The 24,520-nt window shown below is 31.6% G+C and overlaps 1 protein-coding gene across 2 annotated transcripts in view; it reads left to right on the top strand.

Moving 5' to 3' along the window:
• Nucleotides 1–24,293, top strand: part of Hasp (Hig-anchoring scaffold protein) — a 359,559-nt gene extending 335,266 nt beyond the window's left edge. For both annotated transcript variants that reach the window (XM_089094509.1, XM_089094508.1), the window contains 3 exons: nt 8,759–8,938; nt 17,795–17,965; nt 23,952–24,293. In XM_089094509.1, coding sequence (XP_088950635.1) covers nt 8,759–8,938; nt 17,795–17,965; nt 23,952–24,145 — 545 coding nt within the window. In that variant the 3' untranslated portion in view covers nt 24,146–24,293. The remainder of the gene's footprint in view (nt 1–8,758; nt 8,939–17,794; nt 17,966–23,951) is intronic.
• Nucleotides 24,294–24,520: the final 227 nt, after the last annotated feature.

Raw genomic sequence — 24,520 nt, 5'->3', positions numbered from 1 at the left:
AGTAAATAACAAACTTTATTGTTTTCACGAGTTAGATATACGATTTAGAAATTAAATTCATGAAATTATGAAAAAATTCCCAGTAAGTAACCATTTCTTTCTTGAAGTCAACTCTTGGATACACAATACGTAAATTTCATTCAAGAAATTATGAAAATATTTGTAAGTAAGTAACAAACTCTTTATTAATTTCACCTCTTGGATATACAGTACAGATACTTCATTCAAGAAATTATGAAAAAATCGAAAGTAAGTAGCTTTTTTTTCTCTTTATCACAAACAATTTTCACTTAGCTACACGATTTAGAAATTTAATTAAATAAATTATGAAAAAATTCTCAGTAAGTAGCAATTTCTTTCTTGAAGTCAACTCTTGGATACACACAATACGAAAATTTCATTCAAGAAATTATAAAAAATATTTTTAAGTAAGTAACAAGCTCTTTATTGATTTCACCTCTTGAATATACAGTACAGATACTTCATTCAAGAAACGTGATTAAACACGTTTTGAAAACTCATTCTTGAATTCACCGTTTACATGCACAATACAGAAATTTCATTCTATGGGACCTATACACGTGATTAAACACGATTTGAAACTACATGCTATTCGCATGCCTTTCCTTGGCACCTTTCCAAACGAGCGGGGGATTCCCCACTGGTTCCTACACATTGCATAAAAGTGACGTCTCTGTATCGTCTCTGTGTCGTCTCTGTGATGACACACACATAGAGACGAGACACACACAGACACGACACACAAAAAGATTCATAGTGAGAGAGATATCCAAAAAGTTGGGTTGATCTAGGTTCACTTAGAGTGGCGCGCCACTCTAAGTGAACTTACTTAGAATTTTGTCATAATTTCTTGAATGAAATGTTTTTTTGTTTATCCAACAGGTGAATTCAAGAAAGAATTTGCTACTTAGACTGAGAATTTTTTCATAATTTCTTGAATTTAATTTCTTCATCGTATATCTAACTCGTGAAAACAATAAAGAGTTTGCTACTTACTTAGAATTTTTTCATAATTTCTTGAACTAAATGTCTTTTTTGTTTGTCCAACAGGTAAATTCAAGAAAGAATTTGCTACTTAGTTACAATTTTTTCATAATTTCTTGAATGAAATTTCCGTATTGCATATCCAAGAGTTGACTTCAAGATAAAAATTGTTACTTAATGAGAATTTTTCAATAATATATTGAATTAAATTTCTACATCATTTAGCTAAGTTAAAATTTTTTGTGATAAAGACAAAAAAAAGTTACTTACTTGCGATTTTTTCACAATTTCTTGAATGAAGTATCTGTACTGGATATCCAAGAGGTGAAATCAATAAAGAGTTTGTTACTTACTTAAAAATATTTTCATAATTTCTTGAATGAAATTTCCGTATTTTGTATCCAACAGATGACTTCAAGAAAGAAATTGTTACTTACTGAGAATTTTTTCATAATTTCTTGAATCAAATTTCTACATCGTGTATCTAAGTCATGAAATTCTTGAATGAAATTTCCGTATTGTGTATCCATGAGTTGACTTCAAGAAAGAAATTGTTACTTACTGAGAATTTTTTCATAATTTCTTGAATTAAATTTCTACATAGTTTAGCTAAGTGAAAATTTTTTTTGATAAAGAGAAAAAAAAAAGTTACTTACTTGCGGTTTTTTAATAATTTATTTAATGATTTATCTTTAATGTATATCAAAGATGTGAAAACAAAAATAGTTTTTTACTTACTTAAAAATATTTTCATAATTTCTTGAATGAAATTTCCGTATTGTGTATCCAAGAGTTGACTTCAAGAAATAATTTTTTTTTTTTTCATAATTTCTTAAATTAAATTTCCGCATTGTGTATCCATGAGGTAACTTAAAGAAAGAAATTGCTACTTAATGAGAATTTTTTCATAATTTCTTGAATTAAATTTCTACATTGCGTAGATAAGTGAAAATTGTTTGTGATAAAGAGAAAAAAAAAGCTACTTACTTGAGATTTTTTCATAATTTATTGAATGAAGTATCTGTACTGTATATCCAAGAGGTTAAATTAATAAAGAGTTTGTTACTTACTTACAAATATTTTCATAATTTCTTGAATGAAATTTCCGTATTGCGTATCCAAGAGTTGACTTCAAGAAAGAAATGGTTACTTACTGAGAATTTTTTCATAATTTCATTAATTTAATTTCTACATCGTATATCTAACTCGTGAAAACAATAAAGTTTGTTATTTACTTAGAATTTTGTCATAATTTATTGAACGAAATATCTTTTTTGTTTGTTTTGTTTATGAAATAGGTGAATTCAAGAAAGAATTTGATACTTAGACTGAGAATTTTTTCATAATTTCTTGAATCTAATTTCTAAGTCGTATATCTAACTCGGGAAAACAATAAAGTTTGTTACTTACTTAGAATTTTGTCATAATTTCTTGAATGAAATGTTTTTTTGTTTATCCAACAGGTGAATTCAAGAAAGAATTTGCTACTTAGACTGAGAATTTTTTCATAATTTCTTGAATTTAATTTCTACGTCGTATATCTAACTCGTGAAAACAATACAGAGTTTGTTACTTACTTAGAATTTTGTCATAATTTCTTGAACGAAATGTCTTTTTTGTTTGTCCAACAGGTAAATTCAAGAAAGAATTTGCTACTTAGTTACAATTTTTTTATAATTTCTTGAATCAAATTTCCGTATTGCATATCAAAGAGTTGACTTCAAGAAATAAATTGTTACTTACTGAGAATTTTTCAATAATTTATTGAATTATATATCTAAATACTGTATATAATAGAAAAGATTGTTTGATAAATAGAAAAAAATTTACTTAATTTCGATTTTTTCATAATTTATTGAATGAAGTATATGTACTGTATATGCACGAGGTGAAATCAATAAAGAGTTTGTTACTTACTTACAAACATTTTCTTAATTTCTTGAATGAAATTTCCGCATTGTGTAACCAAGAGATAACATCAAGATAGAAATTGTTACTTACTGAGAATTTTTTCATAATTTCTTGAATCAAATTTCTACATCGTGTATCTAAGTCATGAAATTCTTGAATGAAATTTCCGTATTGTGTATCCATGAGTTGACTTCAAGAAAGAAATTGTTACTTACTGAGAATATTTTCCTAATTTCTTGAATTAAATTTCTACATCGTGTAGCTAAGTGAAAATTGTTTTTGATAAAGAGAAAAAAAAGTTACTTAATTGCGTTTTTTTCATAATTTATTTAATGAAGTATATTTACTGTATATCCAAGATGTGAAAACAAAAAGAGTTTGTTACTTACTTACAAATATTTTCATAATTTCTCGAATGAAATTTCCGTATTGTGTATCCAAGAGTTGACTTCAAGAAAGAAATTGTTTTTTTTTCATAATTTCTTAAATGAAATTTCCGTACTGTGTATCCAAGAGTTGACTTCAAGAAAGAAATTGCTACTTACTGAGAATTTTTTCATAATTTCTTGAATTAAATTTCTACAACGTGTATCTAAGTCATGAAAACGATAAAGAGTTTGTTACTTACGTTGAATTTTGTCGTAATTTCTCGAACGAAATGTCTTTTTTTGTTTATCCAGCATGTGAATACAAGAAAGAATGTGCTACTTTCTTACAATTTTTCATAATTTCTTTAATTAATTGTCTTTTTTATTTACCCAGGAGGAGAACTCAAGACAGACTTTGATACTTACTTAATATTTTTGATAATTTCTTATATGAAATTTCTGCATTGTGTATCCATGAGGTAACATGAGTGCATTACCTATTTACAATTCCTTCATAATTTATGTTATTAAATTTCAGTATTGTGTATCCAATAGGTGAAAACAATAAAGACTTTATTACTTACTTGCTATTTTATTATTATTTCTAGAATTAAATATATGTATTGTGTGCAGGAAGCGAGTTCAATAAAGCTACTGTTTCTTACTTACAACTTCTTCATAATTTAATGAAATGCTTAAAACTATTCTGAAGAATAAAAACGGGTTAAGCTTAAAGATATTTATTGCTTAAACGTATTAACATATTTTTGAAAGAATTTGTTACTTACTTACAATTTTCGATAATTTCTTAAATGAAATTTCTGCATTGTGTATCCATGAGGTAACTTCAAGAAAGAGTTTGTTGCTTACTTAGAGTTTCTTCATAAATTTCTTGAATGAAATGTATTTTTTTATTTATCCAGGAGGCGAATTCAAGAAAGAATTTGTTCCCATGTGTCTGGCAATAGATGTATGCAAATTCCTTTTCTTACATCTCCAACGTTTTATTAGACATTCTAAACGTTTGATATGCTAGCTTACTCGAAAAATAATGAACACATAACAATGTAATGCATAATATATTTTTAATGAAACAATGCTATGTAGAATATTAATACAAAAAATATATTACGATACACTATTAATATCAATGATTAACTTTGGACATTTTGAATCTGTTCCATAAAATAGTTCACCATGTTCTCTCTTGATATTATAGCTATTGTCTTCTCTTAGTTCGTAATCAGTAGAATAATCATTATTCTATTTTGAGTCATACACAATTTTTACTGGTGTCTCATCAACAGGCTCAATATGCTTTTCGTCTTTGGTATTATTTGGTTCAATGACTGTTTGATCAATGGCAGTAACGTTTGCTGGTGCTTTGTTTTTCATCGATTCATCTTTATATTCCATCGTGATATTTTCTGACAATGCCCTTTTTATTTTTCTGGCAATTTCACTGTCTATTATCACATTATTTTTACACAGGTAACAGTTTCGGCACGTAGATAAGATATGGTTTACGATATTAGTAGAAGAGTAGGTCTTTCTTTTATTGATCTTCCGTTGAATGCTAATACCCGAAAGGTGACGATTGGATGTATCAGTAGGTAATGTGTTACCTGCAACAGTAGCAAGGAGTTTTCCTCTATCATCAATGATTGTTTTTATGTTGGCATTCTCTTTGAGTGCAATCATCTCTGGAGATCTCAATCTCGCATAACCACCAACATAAGAGTTGAATTTTTTCGGTATTCCAAAGAAATTTAATTCCTTACTGTCATGACAATGCATGCATACATTTCAAATAGTGCTACCACCTGTACTTGTTTCAAAGTTTAAATACTTCTCTTTGTCAGCATCCAATGCTACAATAACCTTGTTATGTAAACACACTTTATTAAAATGCTCCATCTTCACTTTTTTTTAATAGATATGACTTATGTTTTTATCGTACCACTGCGTAAGAAATTATGATTTAATAAATGTACTCGATTAGGCAGTATGAATAGCTCGTCATAGAATACCTGAGGGAAAGTCAAATTGATTCTATGACCACTCTCAGAGCGCAATAATTTCGATTAAAAGTACATTTCGACATTTTAAGTTATGTACAAAAAGAAAAAAATTTATAAGGATGATAATTTTTAAAGTTTAAAAAAAGTTTGAATAAGGCACTTTTACGATATCGAGTGTTTTTACTGAAAAGGCCAAAATTCATACGAACTCAGGCAACAGAGTCTCTCAATCCCAGTAAAGCTCTTTTAAAAGATACAAAAACTACTTATTTAACACAAAAATTTCGTTTTTAATGACCACCAAGTAAAGAAAAACCACCCGGAATCAGGCAACAGAGTCTCTCAATCCCCGTAAAGCTCTTTTAAAAGATACAAAAACTACTTATTTAAAATAAAAATTTCGTTTTTAATGACCACCAAGTAAAGAAAAAACACTCGGAATCCGGCAACTGAGTCTCTCAAACCCCGTAAAGCTATTTTAAAAGATACAAAAACTACTTATTTAACACAAAAATTTCGTTTTTAATGACCACCAAGTAAAGAAAAACCACACGGAATTAGGCAACTGAGTCTCTCAAACCCTGTAAAGCTCTTTTAAAAGATACAACAAATGACCACCAAGTGAAGAAAAAACTACACGGAATCAGGCAACTGAGTCTCTCAAACCCTTAAAGCTCTTTTAAAAAGATACAAAAACTACTTATTTAACACAAAAATTTCGTTTTTAATGACCACCAAGTGAAGAAAAACCACACGGAATTAGGCAACTGAGTCTCTCAATCCCCGTAAAGCTCTATTAAAAGATACAAAAACTACTTATTTAACACAAAAATTTCGTTTTTAATGACCACCAAGTAAAGGAAAACCACACGGAATTAGGCAACTGAGTCTCTCAAAACCTGTAAAGCTCTTTTAAAACTGTGACAAGCTAAACCACGACAAAGCACTACTCTCGTGGAACTCAATCCCCATTTAACTCAACCCCCGTGCCACTGAACCCCCTTGTAACTGGACCCCTGTATAACCGAAACCCCCGTGTAACTGTACCCCCTTCAACTGAACTCTCATGCAACTCAACCCTCCATGCAGCCCATCTCCCTCAAAACACTTTTCAGTCATTTTCTCGTACTGTCGTGGAACTCAATTCCCATTTAACTCAACCCCGTGCAACTGAACCCCCTTGTAACTGAACCCCTGTATAACCACCACACGGAATCAGGCAACTGAGTCTCTCAAACCCCTTAAAGCTCTTTTAAAAGATACAAAAACTACTTATTTAACACAAAAATTTCGTTTTAATGACCACTAAGTAAAGAAAAACCACACGGAATCAGGCAGCTGAGTCTCTCAAACCTCTTAAAGCTCTTTTAAAAGATACAAAAACTACTTATTTAACACAAATATTTTGTTTTTAATGATCATCAGGTAAAGGAAAACCACACGGACTTATGCAACTGAGTCTCTCAAACCCTGTAAAGCTCTTTTAAAAGATACAAAAACTACTTATTTAACACAAAAATTTCGTTTTTAATGACCACCAAGTAAAGAAAAACCACAAGGAATCAGGCAACTGAGTCTCTCAAACCCCTTAAAGCTCTTTTAAAAGATACAAAAACTACTTATTTAACACAAAAATTTCGTTTTTAATGACCATCAAGTAAAGAAAAATCACACGGAATTAGGCAACTGAGTCTCTCAATCCCCGTAAAGCTCTTTTAAAAATGTGACAAGCTAAACACCGACAAAGCACTACTCTCGTGGAAATCAATCCCCATTTAACTCAACCCCCGTGCAACTGAACCCCCTTGTAACTGAACCCCTGTATAACTAAAACCCCCATGTAACTGTAACCCCTTTAACTGCACTCTCATGCAACTCAACCGTCCATGCAACCCATCTCCCTCAAAACACTTTTCAGTCATTTTCTCGTACTCTCGTGGAACTCAATCCCCATTTAACTCAACCCCCGTGCAACTGAACCCCCTTGTAACTGAATCTCTGTATAACCGAAACCCCCGTGTAACTGTACCCCCTTTAACTGAACTCTCATGCAACTCAACCCTCCATGCAACCCATTTCCCTCAAAACACTTTTCAGTCATTTTCTCGTTAAATTGACAATACGCTCCAAAACATCACTTGTGTATTATACAGTACATAATCATGGCATCTCCTCCAATTCACAAATCCCATTACCCCTTTTTTTTGCAAAGATATAATCAAACCTTAAAAAGTATTATAATGGAGGCTCAGGAGTCTTTGGGGTGCCGGGTGGTCACACAAAATCAGAAAAAATGTTCAATGTTCCTTTAGTAGCTGTGTAATTAGATTAAAAATGAAGATATTTATGCAGAGTTTCAGGTAGCTATGGCTAAGTTTGCTAAAAGACCAGTTATTTTCTTGCGAAAACACACAAAATCAGAAAAAATAACTGAATCCCCCATGTAACTGAACCCCTGTATAACCGAAACCCCGTACAACTGAACCCCCCATGTAACTGAACCCCTGTATAACCGAAACCCTGTACAACTGAACCTCCTTGCTGCTCGACCCCATTTAACTAATCCCCGTGTAACTGAATCCGCATGTAACTGAACCCTCGTGCAACTCAACTCCCTCAAAACACTTTTCAGCCATTTCTTGTTAATTTTTTTTATTTCTAAACTATTTAAAATTGACAACACTGTGCAAACCAAAACACTTTTCGGTCATATCTTGTTAAAATTATCCAATCGCTAATTACCCTCTTTTTTTTTCTCCACCTTCAAATGTTCCTTTAGTCATTGCCCAGTTAACACTAAGATGTAAATTGAGTAATCCTCTCGCAATAACAAACCAAACCAGATTATACCCACTTAACCAGATAAAAAATGGCGGTCACACTAATTTGATTAGTAATTGGACTTTCAGTCCTACATTCACGGGTTTCTGCAAAGTGCTATGGACTTCATTTAAAAAATACCAGTTTAAAAAAAAAAAAAAAAAGACATTGAACTTTGAAATTGCGTAAATCTCTTGACAAAGAAAGAGTGTAATGACCAGTAGAATAGAATACCTACCAGAAAAACCTGTTTGGTACGGAGGGGCCATAGAAATAGTACCTTGGTTACTACTATTGTGTCTTTAGTATAGTTACTCAACTAGAAAATAATTCCGGTTTAATTGATATCAATTAATTAGTGAAATTCAAATTTATTAATTTTTTGAAATTATTTTTAAACATGTTTTAGTGTTTAATTCATTTCCAAAAGTTTCAAAGTCCTGTATTGTTTTTGGCGCAAGTACTTTGCTTGAAAAATTTTAATCTAAAATTTTTAACATAATAGAATAATTTTGTTGGACTAATAGTATTGCTTGACCTAGAAATATAGGATCTATTAATTGTTCTGGCTTAAACAAGAACCTGCACCTGTTAACGAATTAATCAAGTAATGATGTATTCCATGATTCCTAGGTATTCAGTGTCCTAAGTTAACAGATGACGCAGATCAAATCCTTAAGATCTCAGTCGTAAGCAACGAAGTTGGTGGCCGAGCCTTTTTTTCATGTCCTCCAGGCTACAACCTAAAAGGGCCAACCGAAGTGGCATGCAAAGATAACGGTAAATGGTCTCACTCAGGGCCAATATGTGAAGGTAATTATTTTATTTTAATTTTAGCCATACTTACGTAACTGGATTTTATGTTCCATAATCAGTTTCCAATCAGAATATTATCAGCTACTTCTTTTTTTTACATAAATCTATTATAAAAAAATTGCCAATGCGAAGTGAAGATAAAGCACTGGCCAATTCCTCTGTCACATCATGCTCATCTTCTCTAAAACTGGCATCAACAACAAAAATATTATCTGTATTCTGGCATGTACACTATTCTTAGAGGCTAGACTTAGTCTATTGCCTGGGTCTCATTTTTACATGGATTTATTGTCGTCAAAGAAATTGGCCAATGTTTTGTGGTTAAATATTAAACACTAATAATTTTATGAACGCAATATCTTTCTTTAATATCTTACAGCACAGGAGCGTCGTTTGGGGGTGGTAATGGGGGCAGTTGCCTCCACCCAATAATGTGGAGAAAAAATATTATACACTTGGTGCCCTTTGACTATCCAGATATGGACCCTTCTTGCCCCCCCCCCCATCCCAATACAAAGTCTGGAGATTCATCCCTGTTAAAGCATAAGAAAACTATATATCTTAGAAGACCCAAAAATCGAATTCACTTCAAAATATACTGTAATTGAAATAAAATAAGAGGGTATTTATACAAACATACTAACCAGGACACAAGAAAATTTGACTGATTTCTAGGTTTTTCTTCGAATATATTAAAACAATCAATGTGTCGTAAGTACTGCGGCAAAGAGTTATAAAGTGAAAATGAAGCTAATTGTGGGTTAAAATAATGTTTGGTTCTTCCACCAACATACTGATGCTTGATATTAGAAAATGTAGCTGTAAAGAAGCCATTAAATGGCACAACAAATATTGAAAAAAAAAGTCCAGATATTCTTTAAAAATAAATGTCTTATTTAAGACAGAACTAAGAACCTTTAGTATTCAAGAAATATCAAGACCTCAAATAGAAATTCACCAACAACCAGGCGAAGTTTTCGGTTTTTTCTTGTCTCTTGTTTATTAAAAGTAACAGAAAATGAAGATAATAGCATCGAGGTCTCCTTAGAAAATTTTTAGGTAAGGAGGATAGGGCTCAGGTTTGTTTTTTTATGTTTTGAAGAAAACGTATGACTAAATATCAACGTTGATGGTCATTTACAAATTTTTCTCATAGTTCAACTATTTTTCAGTTCATTTTTCATATAAATAATGTAGATAGAGTTTGGAAAGAGTTTCGCTATCGCAAAATCATTATATTCTTTTTTTATTGTCACCTAAATGATTAAATAGGAAGACAGAGCTGAATAAATTTGTCTCCTTAATTGAGGTTTCAAAGTCACTTCTTGGTCTTGGGCTTAATTTCTCACTTCATTGATCTGAAATTCATTGAAAATCCCTTTTTTTCACAACAAAACAAATTCAAAATTCCGAAAACTTCTGTAAATTTCGAAATAGGAAATTAAGGGAGATAAATGAAACTTCTGCCCTGAGGACAATGGTAATTTCTCTGGATTTTCTACAATTGGACACTCTTAAACGCACAGAATTTTGATTATGTTTTTTAGAAGAGCTTTGAAGATCCAAGTTTATATGCCTTCGTAATCCCTCTCACTCGCTCCCAAAAATTTGAATTAGGAGTATATTATGGTGACGCTTTCTAATTAAGTCAATTTGGAATTTAGTAAAAATATTAAGACGCAAATACAAAAATTTATAAATACCACTTTTTATCAAGATAAGGAACATATCCTGGCAAGTTTTTGCTTAACGGTAAATTGAGAAATTACCACTTCCTAGCTAAGTGCGTCAGTTGGGTCCCGGAAGGTGTGGTTAATGAAATGTATAAAAGATACATTTTATGGAAAAGGGCATACAGATACTGATTTTATGCCGGACTGACCTCTGGTCTGTTGATTTAGAAATACCTTGGAATATTGTCGGATGATTTTAAGTGTCTAACTATCTTATTATATATTATTGTAGATTTCTGATACGTTTGGTTCTACCTGGGACAACCAGTCCCAGCATAATATATATATAGATGTATAAATATATATATATATATATATATATATATATATATATATATATATATATATATATATATATATATATATATATATATATATATATATATATATATATATATATATATATATATATATATATATATATATATATATATATATATATGTGTATATATATATATATATATATATATATATATATATATATACCTTGTAGTAGTATATGTAACTGAATAAAAGTATATATATATATATATATATATATATATATATATATATATATATATATATATATATATATATATATATATATATATATATATATATATATATATATATATATATATATATATATATATATATATATATATATATATATATATATATATATATATATATATATATATATATATATATATATTATATATATATGTTAACTGAATAAAAGTATTGTATTATAGCCAACGTCTCTACAATCTACATTTAGTCTCTCGAATATACCCAGCTGGTATATATATATATGTATATATATATATATATATATATATATATATATATATATATATATATATATATATATATATATATATATATATATATATATATATATATATATATATATATATATATATATATATACATATATTATACATTTATATTTGTTAACTGAATAAAAGTATTGTATTATAGCCAACCTCTCTACAATCTACATTTAGTCTCTCGAATATACCCAGCTGGTATGACTCATTAGTCCGGTCATAGCCTAAGGCACGCTACCAAAGTTTAATTACCTTAGGGCCATAGTTTATCTCCCCTATAAAGGGGTAATAAAGGTATATACAACAACATCACCCTTAATACCATAAACTAACCTTACCACAAATGGTGGCGGTTGGAAAAACTGGGTCGAGAGGACAAAAAAATTGTAGATTGAAATAAAATGGCTTTTCCAGAGGAAAAAATGGCTTCCCTATCAACGGTACTTGAAATTGCCAAAATTATACCGGAATACGCGGGAATTTCAGATGTCGATGAGTTTATCAAAAAATTGAAAATTTTCAACGAACTAACAGAGTTGTTTGACGATAAGGTCATAGAGCAATGCGTTGCAGCTAGATTAAAACGAATCGTTCTTAAAAACTTTGAAGTAATTAAGAAAAAGGAGCCAAAGGACATTGATACCTAGATTGAGTCTTTTAAAACAAGGTTCATAGAAACGATTATCTCTGAGAGGCTAAAAACAGAGTTAGTGGTATTCAATACCTAAACTAGTATCAGGAAACATGAATAGAAAATTCGTAGGTCTTTAAGCCTACAGCTAGAGAAAGGCGGAAATGACGAAACGGTACAGAAAGTACAATTACATACTTTTGCGCAGGGTTTACCAAAAAAGATATCAAGACTAATATTATTACGGAAACCTGAAAATTTAGAGCAGGCTATAATCCTAGTAGAAACAGAGGTAAAAATTCACGAGGCTATGAAAAGTTTTATCAGATGTCAATAAATAACACAGGAGCCCAAGAAAGTATAAAATATGAAAGGGGACAGAAGCGGGTGAACTTTGAGGAGCCAAATTGTGAACCTTAAAAGCGCGACAGAGGCCAAGGGTCATCGTCTAGGGAATTAGCTGACAGATTCCACAACCTTGAGAGACTGGCAGCTAAGAACTATAGAAAATATGGGCACCCACCCCCACCAAAGACAGATAGTTGGGGAACCAACAATGACAGTTCAAGAATATTTAGAAGTAACTAGGAAACCAACAAACAATTTAAGAGAAAATTTTATTGCTATTATTGTAGCAAATCAAACCACTACGCAGCAGATTGCTGGCATAGAAACCGCAAAGAAGGCCAGACGTACAAGACAAGACACGAGTTCAGAATGCATGGGGGCAGAAATTTAGAAACGCAGGGAACAAATAATATTTGGCAAATACCTAATATCATTCCTGAATTTAGGCCTAGAGGGTAAACGGTTAACAACATCCAGTGTCAAAATGGAAACGTTGAAGAACACTGGAATAACCCCAGAAACTTTTGGTCAAATAGTGGATATTTAAACGAAGAAACCAGCCTGTAAGGGTCGACAGAGCTGAATCCTTACAAAGACCCCTTTATAGTTTAGAGTGTTGTGATACAAATACAAATAATAATAATCTACAGATTTTGCGTTGTTTTAAAATTGAGTGTTTCCAAAATTTACCGTATTTACTTGATACGGGTGCGTCTAAGAGGTTTCTTAAGTTTTTAAGAGGTTCCCTCCTAGTGTCAAAAATCGTATAAGCAGATGCGAGAATACCCTGAAATCAGTAACAGGTCACAAGCTGATAATTTTGGGGGAATGTCCATTAAAATTTAGCACAGGGGATAAGGAAATAACAGTAACGGTGATAATATGTAAGCAGCTACCATTTCCTTGTATTCCAGGAGTAGACACTATAAGAAAATATGGGATCGTATGGGAACCCCTAGCTGATACAATAACCATCAGCCAGGCAAATAAAAATAATATGCAAATTTGTATAACAACCGAAAGAGAGAGAGAGGGTTCGAAATATAACCTAAACATAAACGGAAAAATCACAATAGAAGGGGGAACAACAGCTCAAATGCTAGAGATATTAAATACTAAAGAAGGAAAGGCTAAAACAATTGATGCCATGATAGGAGGGTACACCCTCGAAAAATACCCCAATATTTTTGTGGAAAGTCAAGTTATTAAAAATGAAAATGGTATAACATACTTAAAACTATCAAATCTAAGTAATAACAAAGTAAAGCTGAACCAAATAGGGCTTGGATCGGTGGAAAAGATTTCAAATTGAGAAATAAAATCTCTTAGCATCTCAGAATTAAGCGTAAATTTCACTAGCCACGAACAAATGTTGTCAAAACCGGAGCCAAAAGAAAAGTGTGGAATGACAAATACTGACTTTTTGCAACAACTTGATTTAAAACATTCAACAAAAAACTTAAGAAACCTAGTGGGAAATATTCTTCGGGATTTTAAATGGGCATCCCCAAGACACAAAGTGGATTACGGATTAGCTCACTTAATCACGCACTAAATATCAACACATTGTCTTCAAATTAAAAAGTCAGCGTATAAAACACCTTATCATTTAAAACCATGGCTGGACGACCAAATAAAGGATATGGAATAACAGGGTATAATTAAAGAGAGTGTTGGCGATTGGTATTTTCCACTAGTAATAGTAAGAAAAAAGATAATACCTGGAGGTTACGCAAATATTTTAGAGCGCTAAATGCAGTCACGCTCAAAGATGTTATGGAATTACCACGAATTAACACGATATATTTGCTGAGAGATTCAAAATACTACACTAGTTATGACCTAACAGTAGGATATTATCAAATAGCCATAGATCCAGAAACAAAGCATAAGGGAACAATAATATTCGACAATGGAAGGACGTTTATATTTGAACGTATGCCGTTTGGTCTATCATTTAGTCAAAACTGTTTTAGTCGACTAATGAATTTGGTGTTGAAAGATAACACACCAGGAAGGAGAAAAGATACCTTGGCTTACTTAGATGATGTAATGTTGTTTACAGAAAACCTGGAAGAATATTTAATTGGACTTAGAAAAATACTGGAAAAATTTGAAAAAGCAGGCTTAAAATTAAAACCAGAAAAGTTAAAAATAGTAGTACGAAAACTTGTTTTTCTTGGACATTTGATGAACCAAGGTACTATTTTGTCGAATTCGGAACAATTTGCGGTCAAAGAACATTTTTAACCAACGTAAGATAAAAAAAGCTGAAGATCAGTGAATTGTACATTTAGCTATTTTTAATGATATTTCAGAGATTTTCCAACGATAGCAAAACCCTTGAACAATCTTCTGAAAAAATCAGGCGAATTCCAATGTCCATCGGACGCAACAGAAGCGCTGAATGAAATAAAAAGGCAATTATTACAGGCGCCAATTCTTAATCTACCAGATTTGTCACAGGAATTCTGTTTACAAACAGATGCGTCGGGGTACGGGATTGGTGCCATATTATTAAACATAAGTTCTGACAAGAAGTATTCTACATTAATACTTTATAAGCAATTAACAAAACACTAATTGGAATTAATTCCAATGCTAGTCTTTACCGTGTTTTATTTTTTCAAAAGCTATAAATTTTAACCTGTAGTTTACTGTTATATCTAGTTTTACGACTTAAAAATACTTGTGTAAGTTATTACACAATGCTTGTGTATATACTATGTTTTTATTTACTTTAAGTTTTAACTAGTGATTTAATGTTATATATAAATGTTTGACTTCGAGTCAACGTATAAACATTTTTATTGTGAAATAATCTGTTTGAAAAGGATGATCCAGCAAGAAACATAATGTTTCTATTTAAGTGGCATATTATGTTTACAGTAAAAATAAAGAAAAGTAATTAAAAGTAATTAACCCTTCCAAAATTGAGTGTTTCTTATTACAATATATGTAACACTTTATGCTTTATGTGTATTCTAATGTGAATATATATTTTAGATACAGCCTTAGTTTTTTTGGAAATCAAATTTTTTTGTGACATCCTTTCGGATCCATTTCTCAATCATTTTTTTCGACGCATTTCTGGAAAGTAACACATTTTGAAGCCAGTTAATTGTATCCTGATACCAACAGCTCAAACCATCAAAAACCAAAACATTACTTGTCAAGTAATATTTTAGAATCTGTATGCAGTATTAAAAACTTTGCTACCAGTTCATCATAAAGTGAGATAAAATCAGAACTTAAATTCCGCCTAGAAAATGTGATAAGTAGCCTCAAAGGCTTTATATTATTGAAAGAATGTGAATATGCTTTGTGCTGGAAAAATATGTGAAAATTTAAAAACCAAAATTGTTATGTGTAATTTACCCAAGAAATTTCTAACTCTGAAAAATAAACGGTATATCAACCACATCACCCAGATAAATTTAATTATTAATGGAAATTAATATATAACTTGAAATCTAATTTAAGCAGAACCACTAATATAATGCTTAAGCCACTGGGGGTCAAGCTAAAACAGAAGATGCATATGCGAACGAGGGTGAAAAGAGAATTTTACAGTCTTAAAGACAGAGTTAAAGAGAAACAAGGATAAATTTCAAAATTGTTATCCTTGGACAAAAAAAGGACATGGCATATATTTGACCATAAACATGACCCTAAGGAAATGCATTGAGGGTATATGCACAGAATGACCCAAAGATGGCAGCATATAACTATGTACAACATTAAGCTGTTTTAAAAGTTAAATATTGAGAGTTGGGACAACGTTGGGACAACGCTTTCTAACTAAGTCAATTTGGAATTTAGTAAATATATTAAGACGCAAATAAAAAAAAAATTAGAAATACCACTTTTTATTACGATAAGGAACATATTCTGGCAAGTTTACGCTTAACAGGAAATTGACAATTTACCACTTCCTAGCTATATGCGTCATTTGGGTTCCAGAAGGTGTGGTTGATCAAATGTATAAGATAAATTTTATGGGAAGGGGCAAACAGATACTGATTTTATGCCGGACTGACCTCTAGTCCGTTGATTTAGAAATACCTTGAAATATTGTTGGATTATTGTAAGTGTCTAAATATCTTATTATATATTATTGTAGATTTCTGATACTTGTGGTTCTACCTGGGATAACCAGACCAAGCAGAATATATCTGGGACAACCAGACCCAGCAGAATATATATATATATATATATATATATATATATATATATATATATATATATATATATATATATATATATATATATATATATATATATATATATATTATATTAAACCTTGTACTAGTAAATGTTAACTAAATAAACGTATTGTATTATAGCCAACCTCTCTAAAACCTAAATTTAGTCTCTCGAATATACCCAGCTGGTACGCCTCATTAGTCCGGTCATAGCCTAATGCACGCTACCATAGTTTAATTACTTTAGGGCCATAGTTTATATCCCATATAAAGGGAGAATAAAGGTATCTACAACAACATCACCTAAATACCATAAAAACCACTTTACCACAATATGTCCTCTCCTCCTCCCCCTTTCCCTCCCAAGTAAAATCCAAGCTACTCCCATTATTTCATCTTTTGAATGCTGGTCAAAATGCCATAATATATGAAAAATGGGATTTATGTGGGAATGGAGGGGGGAGGACAGGGGACATCTATCACGAAACGGGAATTATGCAGTTAAACTGCGAGATCGTGTAGTTTTTAGATCGTTTGCTTCTGTCTGCTACTTTGGCGAATTTTTTATTGCGAGAGAGGAGTAAGTAAATAAAATATAAGCAATTTTGCTTTAAAATTTATCACATCACTGAAAAAGATTGTGGATTCGAATTTTCAAATACTACACTTAATTTAAAAAACAGCTTATTTTGTGCTGCAATCTTCACTGAAACATTGAAAAAAAATACCAAAAACAAGATGTTGCAGCTATTGCTTACAACACTACTGTGTTTTCAAATACCTAAACATAATGACTGTACATAAATATAACGACAAAATATAATGACTTGATAAGCCTAAGGAATTATCCTTTTCCATGATATGTTAGTTTCATTTGAGGATAATCTGCAGAACCACTCTTATTTTACAGTACAATTCTAAGTAATAAACAATAAAAATAATAATAACATAAGCAACATAAGTACAACACAAGTCGTTCTTTTGAGGAGAAGTTTTTGGTATTCCTTCAAATTCATTTTCTTGTGTTTTGTACTAAAGTGAGGAAAAGAATTTTTCTCTTCTGAGTAATTAATCTCTCCAATTAGCTTCTTTGCCTCTAAAAAAACCTTTTCCCTTTCTAGAAGTTATGTGTGAGCCCCCCGATCCCCCGGAAAACGGTTATATTCCAACGACTGAAGGCTATAGAGAAGGTGATGTTTTGCAATTCCAATGTCATCGTGGTTTCATGATGGAAGGTCAGCCCTTAGTAACTTGCCAAGAAACAGGGAGATGGTCCGGCCCTACCCCGAAATGTGAGTTTGCGCCGGTTAGAACCAACCATAGCCGGCGAAGTCCCGGTTTGTTTGATTTCCCTTTTGAAAAAGCCTTCGATTGTCAATTTGGAATTTCTGTTCATAAAAATATGTCTTTTCTTTTAAACTTTGTCATGTTAAAATTTAGGTATAAGCCAGGAATTGGGGCTGTTGAGAAGAAAGCATATTAAGACAACAATTTTTAATTCATAATAAGCAGAATAATTATAATCAACACATTTTAGCTCTGATTTAACTATACTTTACCCCGAACTCTCGTTTCAACCTGTTTACCAGTAAATTTAATCAACGCTGACAAAAGCGCAAAACGCAACGCAAGACGTACAAAACACAGGCGAAATATATAATCTGGGCTAGATATTGGAGTATTAGGAGAGGGGGGGGGTCTAAGGCATAGTAAAATGACAGTCGGAATATGCTAACTACAATTTTTTGCATATTATGAAGTAACAATTGTTTTGTTAACATATTTCCCTCTCAACAGCCCCAATTCTAAACTTCTGCCAAAGCATAGAAAATTTAATCTCGGATTAACTGCTATTGCTTGTGTACAATTTTTACTAAGTTAAGCCCATTAATGCCGTTTGTGCATAGTTTTGAAGCTAGCATGGCTTTAAAAAGTAGAAGTGTAGAATTTCACGTATTTCTAATCCATTTAGTGGGATTAGTTTACTGGTTAGTGGGACCTTTGCTCTAAAGTATAGACTATAGAAATTCCAAGATAGTTTTGAAATAATATTTTAGAATTGAAGTGGGTTTCATTTCAGGATAAAATGTCACATTTTATTTTTAGTCAGTCTCTTGTCTAGACAACGACAACTAAGGATCAGTTAAGAAAAATCGTTTTTTATATGTTTTAAATATATATTTTTTTTTAATTTGCACTAGAATTGGTTTTCATGGATGGAACCCTTTTAGATCTCAAATCGGAACCCAGCTTACTTCTACTCTGACGTGGGAAGTATAAAGGGTAGGCTACCTAAAATTTATTTGATATTTTTTAAAACGAAATTTTTTGAGAAAGTAATTAATCAGTATGTGTTTGGTGGTGGTAAGTGGATATATAAACACTATAGAAAAAGGGTTGCCACCCGATGAAAAAAATCCCTAGATTCTTCGGGAGAAATCACTGAATAAGCACATAAATCACTAGATTATTGACTAGAAATCACTAGAATTATAATACTCTTTATCAATGTATTTATTAATTGTTTTGTTTCTTTACCATGTTCTGGACAGGTGCACCTATAGGAAGGGGGATAAAATTACCCCCCTAGACGTGTAAAAATACCTTCTGATTGATGTTTTGTTTTTTATCAAATGAAAATTGCCCTTCAAATTTTGAAAAATGCCTTTTTACAGCTTTATGCAGAAAGTGGAATAAAATCCTTGCTTCCTCCCTGTATTTTCCTATTATCTCTGGAAATTGGTTATCGGTGATCTAACCGGAATGTTTGTTTGTTTTTTCAATTTTCTTTCATTGTTGATTCAAAACACCAGTCCCCCCCCCCTAAGATATAGAAACTATTTTCTTTTGTTCTAGTTGAGCTAGTATAATTACTAGGACACCAGTGACAATTTCGAAAATGACTTTTTTACATTTTCATGGAAAGAATTTGTCCCACCCTTCACAAATTTTCATAACCATCAGTCCTATTAGTTCAATAATAAAAAAAAGAGGCACATGTTAATTATAGGGAACACACCCAACAGGTTTAGTTAGGTTAATCCTAATGAAATATACCAAAATATGACGAAAATATAATACTTAGTTTAAATAATAATATAAGTTGGGCTGTATATTTGCACGTTATTGGGGCGTGGGGGTAAATTAACCTAACTTAATCTAACCTTACCCCCCCCTAACGTGCAAATATATAACCCAAATTGTAAAATTCCAATGGATTCTGTCACTCGTTGTTTGTCTGTGTAGCTTTGAAATCGGTTTCCATAGATCTTAAATTATCCTTATTATCCTTAGAAAATTATCCTTAGCACACTTGCATCCCCAGACCTATCCTCAGGGGTTGCGGGGACCATATTAAATTTAAAGCTACAGTTTTGGAACCTTTCAACTATGCTAAACAAAATGGCTATCTCAAACTTTTGATCGAACAATTTTTTGGGGAAAAAAGGTGCGTGGGAGGGAGATTTGTAGCCGTTCGGTCTTTTTGGTCAAATCAAAGGTGCGCTAGAAAGTTTCATTTTCGCTCAAATGAGGCCTCTTCCAATGTTCTAGGACCGTTGGTTCGATACGATCATCCCTGTGGGGGGAGTGGGAGGGAAACAACAAATTAACAAACATCCGTGATTTTTCTTCTGGAAAAAAAAAATACTAAATTCAACATTTTTGCAGATTGGGGCTTGAAGCCTTTTATGGGTAAAACTAAGCTCAATGAGCATTATATATTTGGAATGAACATAATAAAATGATGATATATCGATCGATATCAAAAATCTGTTTCTTAGAGTTTTGGCTACTATTTAGCTGTGTCGCTCAATTCTTACAGTTTATTATGACAAACTGTTTGATATGTTAGCACATGAATCCAAAAACTTAAAGAATAAAACGTTATCTCCATTTATTAGATGTTTCAAATTCAAATAAGAGAATTTGGAGGATTATTTAAGTTTCAGTTAGCCTAGATATTAGTATTAGAAGTATATATTAAAACCATTAGACAATTCCCTGAGTAGAACCCCCCCCCCCTCCCCGCCCTTACTATCAACCGGCTTCAGTCATCAAACTACAATCGATTTAATTTATCTTGTTAGCCTATATTATAAATCCCATTATAAAATACTCTAGGTCATATCTTCTTTTTCAATGGTTTCTTTTTCTTTTTTCATTCAAAAAATTATATTTAATGTCTATGGCTCCCTTCTTATTTTTCAATGACTCCATTTCTGTTATGTCTATTATGGACATATGGTGGGAAATCGAAAGTTTCAAAGGCGGTATATTCGCATAAATGCGAATCTGGGACATATTAGGAACTGTAATGAACTACTATTTTTTTTTTGTTTTATTAATTACCTTCCTATATGACTTATTCGACTGAATTATGAATCTACGTGCTGTATAGTGAAAAATCGCTAGATTTAGGAATAAATCACTAGTTTTAGAACAAAAATCACTATAAAGCACTAGCTAGAAGAAAATCACTAGGCAATATGAAAAATCACTAAAAATAGTGATAAATCACTAGGGCTAGTAACCCTGTATAAAAAGTAAAGAAAGCCACAGCCACTCGTGACAAAGCTTAGTAGCCTTCAAATTCAAATTAGAATAACTTCAAGCCGGAAAGGTTCAACCCCCCACACCAAAAGTATTACAAAATAGCCGCTTGATTATCTCGAATGAGCTAGACGGATACATATGGACCGTATATCTAGAATAGTTATACCAAATAGCCCATATTAAATAGGTCTTGGTAACAAACAGCTATTAATAAGGAGTGACTCGTACTAGTAGTAATTAAAAATCTTCAAAGGAGTTTCCGCAACATTAAATACATGAAAAGGATCAGCTTTTAAAGGTAATTCAAATTTATAGATTTAATTAAGTTTTAACACACCCAATGAAAGTTACGAACCTATGACAAATTGTCATTTTTCAACAAGTAAGGAAAACACGCCCGATAGGACAAGTAATCTTAGTGAAAGTTACGCCATCTAATTCTGCATACCAGGTAACTCTGCATAGAGATTTCAAGCCCCTATACAAAACAGCTGAGTTTTTCTTATCAATCACCGTAGGAACGTTTTATTTAGTCATTGTTCTGTTGACAGATCTCCTTCCACCTTTTCGAATCTTTTGTCTTTAATGGATTCCAAGAATTTCATGGGTATCCATTGTAAAATAATATGTTCTTGAGTTGTTTAAGTTCTAGAACTATGATCACCCGAGTGTCGGTTCGGTTTGCGGATAAAGTGATGGGGTACCCCACTATATGTCTGTGTGACATCGTCAAGAGACGTAACGTAACACTTCTGAAAAATTTAGATTCTAACTTTCAGTTTACCTTAGAGCTAAAAGATGATTGCAATTGCCTTTTCTGGATGTTTTAATTTTCAAAAAGCCTCTTAGCCTTGAGTTTTCTATTTAAAGAAAGCCTACACTTAACGATGGGCATTTGCATTTGTCTTCAGACCACCCTCCTTGAGTAGAAAGGGGATTGGTGATATCTTTAGGAGATTGGGCACTATGAATATATTCTATATCTCACATGGTTCCGGAATGAACTATCATAGGGACTTTTTTGCAATGGATATCCCTTCAAATTGCTGGAATCTATTATAGACAAAAGATCCAAAAGGCGGAAAAAGATGCAGCAACGCCGTTCTGTCCAACTGATGGCATTCTTTCGGTGATCGATAATAATAACAATAATAATAATACAAAATAAATAAAAAAAAGCCACTCTTTTAACCTATGGTCTAAAAATGAATAGCAAAGTTGGAATAATTTAGAAAAAATAGTCTTAATGTCACCTTTAAAAATTTAAACAAAATACAAAAAATTGTCAATGGCGGCAAGTAAAAAACCAGTCACATTCTCCGTAGTGGTGCTTATAGAATCCTTAATATAGTTACTAGAGTAACTTATCTTAGCCCAATTTACATTGAACTTGTTAATTGTGATTTTTCACATTTCCCAAAATCATATTCTGCAGCCAAGTGGGATTCTGATAAAATCCTGCCTGGAAAGAGATTGGCATCAAAAAAACTTTACAAAAATAAATCCTCGATTGATATATTTTATTTTATTTTATTTTTTTTGCTGTCTTTTCACAGTTACTAGTGAAATTTTTAGCTACTACATATATTTTATTTATTCTTATGTTGGCACTAAGGACGGTTGAAAGGAGATCCCTGAGGAACAATTTGCATTCTTCTGTCTTTTTTCATTGCCTGCGATTTTTCTCATTTTTTCTTTGTTCTCTGATGTTTTCTTGTTTTGCAATTTGAAGAAGAAAAAATATGAAATTTCAAAATCTATTCGAAAAGATGAAGAAAACTGAATCTCAGCAATTAAGCCACAACAAAAATTCTTGTTATGCTTTTAAATATTAAAACTGAAGGATTTCTGAAATTTAAAATAATTAGTGTCGTCTGTATTTATGTTTTAATTTCTTCTCAGTGAACTAAAGTTCTATTCATGTATTAATCCTTCATATTTTTGAAGCTGACCGAAACACGTCAGGATAACAATTTTGCGGAAACAATACAATTGCAACTAATTCATTATTCAATTAATAACTTTTACTGTTCTGTTTCCAATTTTAAGGGAAGAAAGTAAATTATTGGTAGATCCTCCTTGTGGTGCCCATATTAAATTTCGTAAAGGGCATTAAAAGAGTGTACATGGCATGAAAAGGAGGTCTACAATTACATAGAAATCAACACATACCCTATCCTCTTATGATTATTCTCTGTTGTCTTTATTTATTTTAAACACTTTTTTAGTTTATCTGAATTAACATTTATTTCTGATGTTGTAATCATCGGCAATTCGATTTAAAGTTAGTTTAAGACAGTTGAAAAAATCGTTTATTTTTTTTACACGAACTTGTCAAATTTCCTTAAATTCTTTTGCTCAAAATTTTTAATTTCATTTAATTTTATAGTAAACCAGCTTTTAAGAAAAAATTTTTTTTTATCTTTATTTAGAGGCTATTAATCTTTTGAACTTAATACAAAAAAGAGAGAAAAAATAGCTTTCTTGCTTGGAACCTCAAATGATGAAATTGCATTTCCTCCTAAATTAGAGTGGGGTAAAATGAGCAGTATCAAAATAAAACTGCGGGAGCAATTGGTCAAAAAGTATTTTTTAGTTTTTCTTTTACAGATAAGAGGGCGTAGAGGGGAACTTAAAAGAATGATATTAAGCAAGCAAAAGTTTAAATTTCTATTTCCCTTAGGTATTTATAGTCTTTGGCATTGAGGCTAATTAATATTTTAGGTGTGATGGCATGTACGTATCCTGGTACAACAATTGGTGGTACCATATCCAGTGTGAAATTTTATTACAGCATTGGTGAAGTAATTTACTTTGACTGTGCACCAGGACTTAAGCTTCAGGGTGCCACCAATGGTTTGAGATGTTTGAAAAATGCAAAATGGTCAGCAGCAGTTCCAAAATGTGTTTCCACGTAAAACATTAATGTTTTTCAAAACTCTTTTTCCCTTCATTTCTCAATATCTGTCTTCTCCTATTCGTATTATCTGCTTCATTCTTTTATTTCGTCTACGAATTATAAAAGTGTTTTATTCATCTTTGGTATTAAAAGCTCCTTATATGTTGTCACTTTTTACAACTCTTTTGACAGAAAGACTATTCTGTTTAGATAGTTTTCTTTGTATTGCCAAATAAAGGCTTCGAGCATTACCCCACTTTAGTATTTGAAGAAATCATTGACCAATTTGGTCAAATCTTTGAAGTTAAAAAAAAGGGAAATGACATTCTCTGCTTTGTTTTAATTTCCAAGTCGAAAAAATTAAATACAACCGTTTAATTTCCAACCAAAAACT

Source organism: Artemia sp. Qi Xiang Cuo, chromosome 9, assembly GCF_049724085.1.
Source record: "Artemia sp. Qi Xiang Cuo chromosome 9, ASM4972408v1, whole genome shotgun sequence".
Lineage (NCBI taxonomy): Eukaryota > Metazoa > Arthropoda > Branchiopoda > Anostraca > Artemiidae > Artemia > Artemia sp. Qi Xiang Cuo.
The sequence above is the reverse complement of the archived record's forward strand: the minus strand, read 5'-3'. Positions and strand labels throughout refer to the sequence as shown.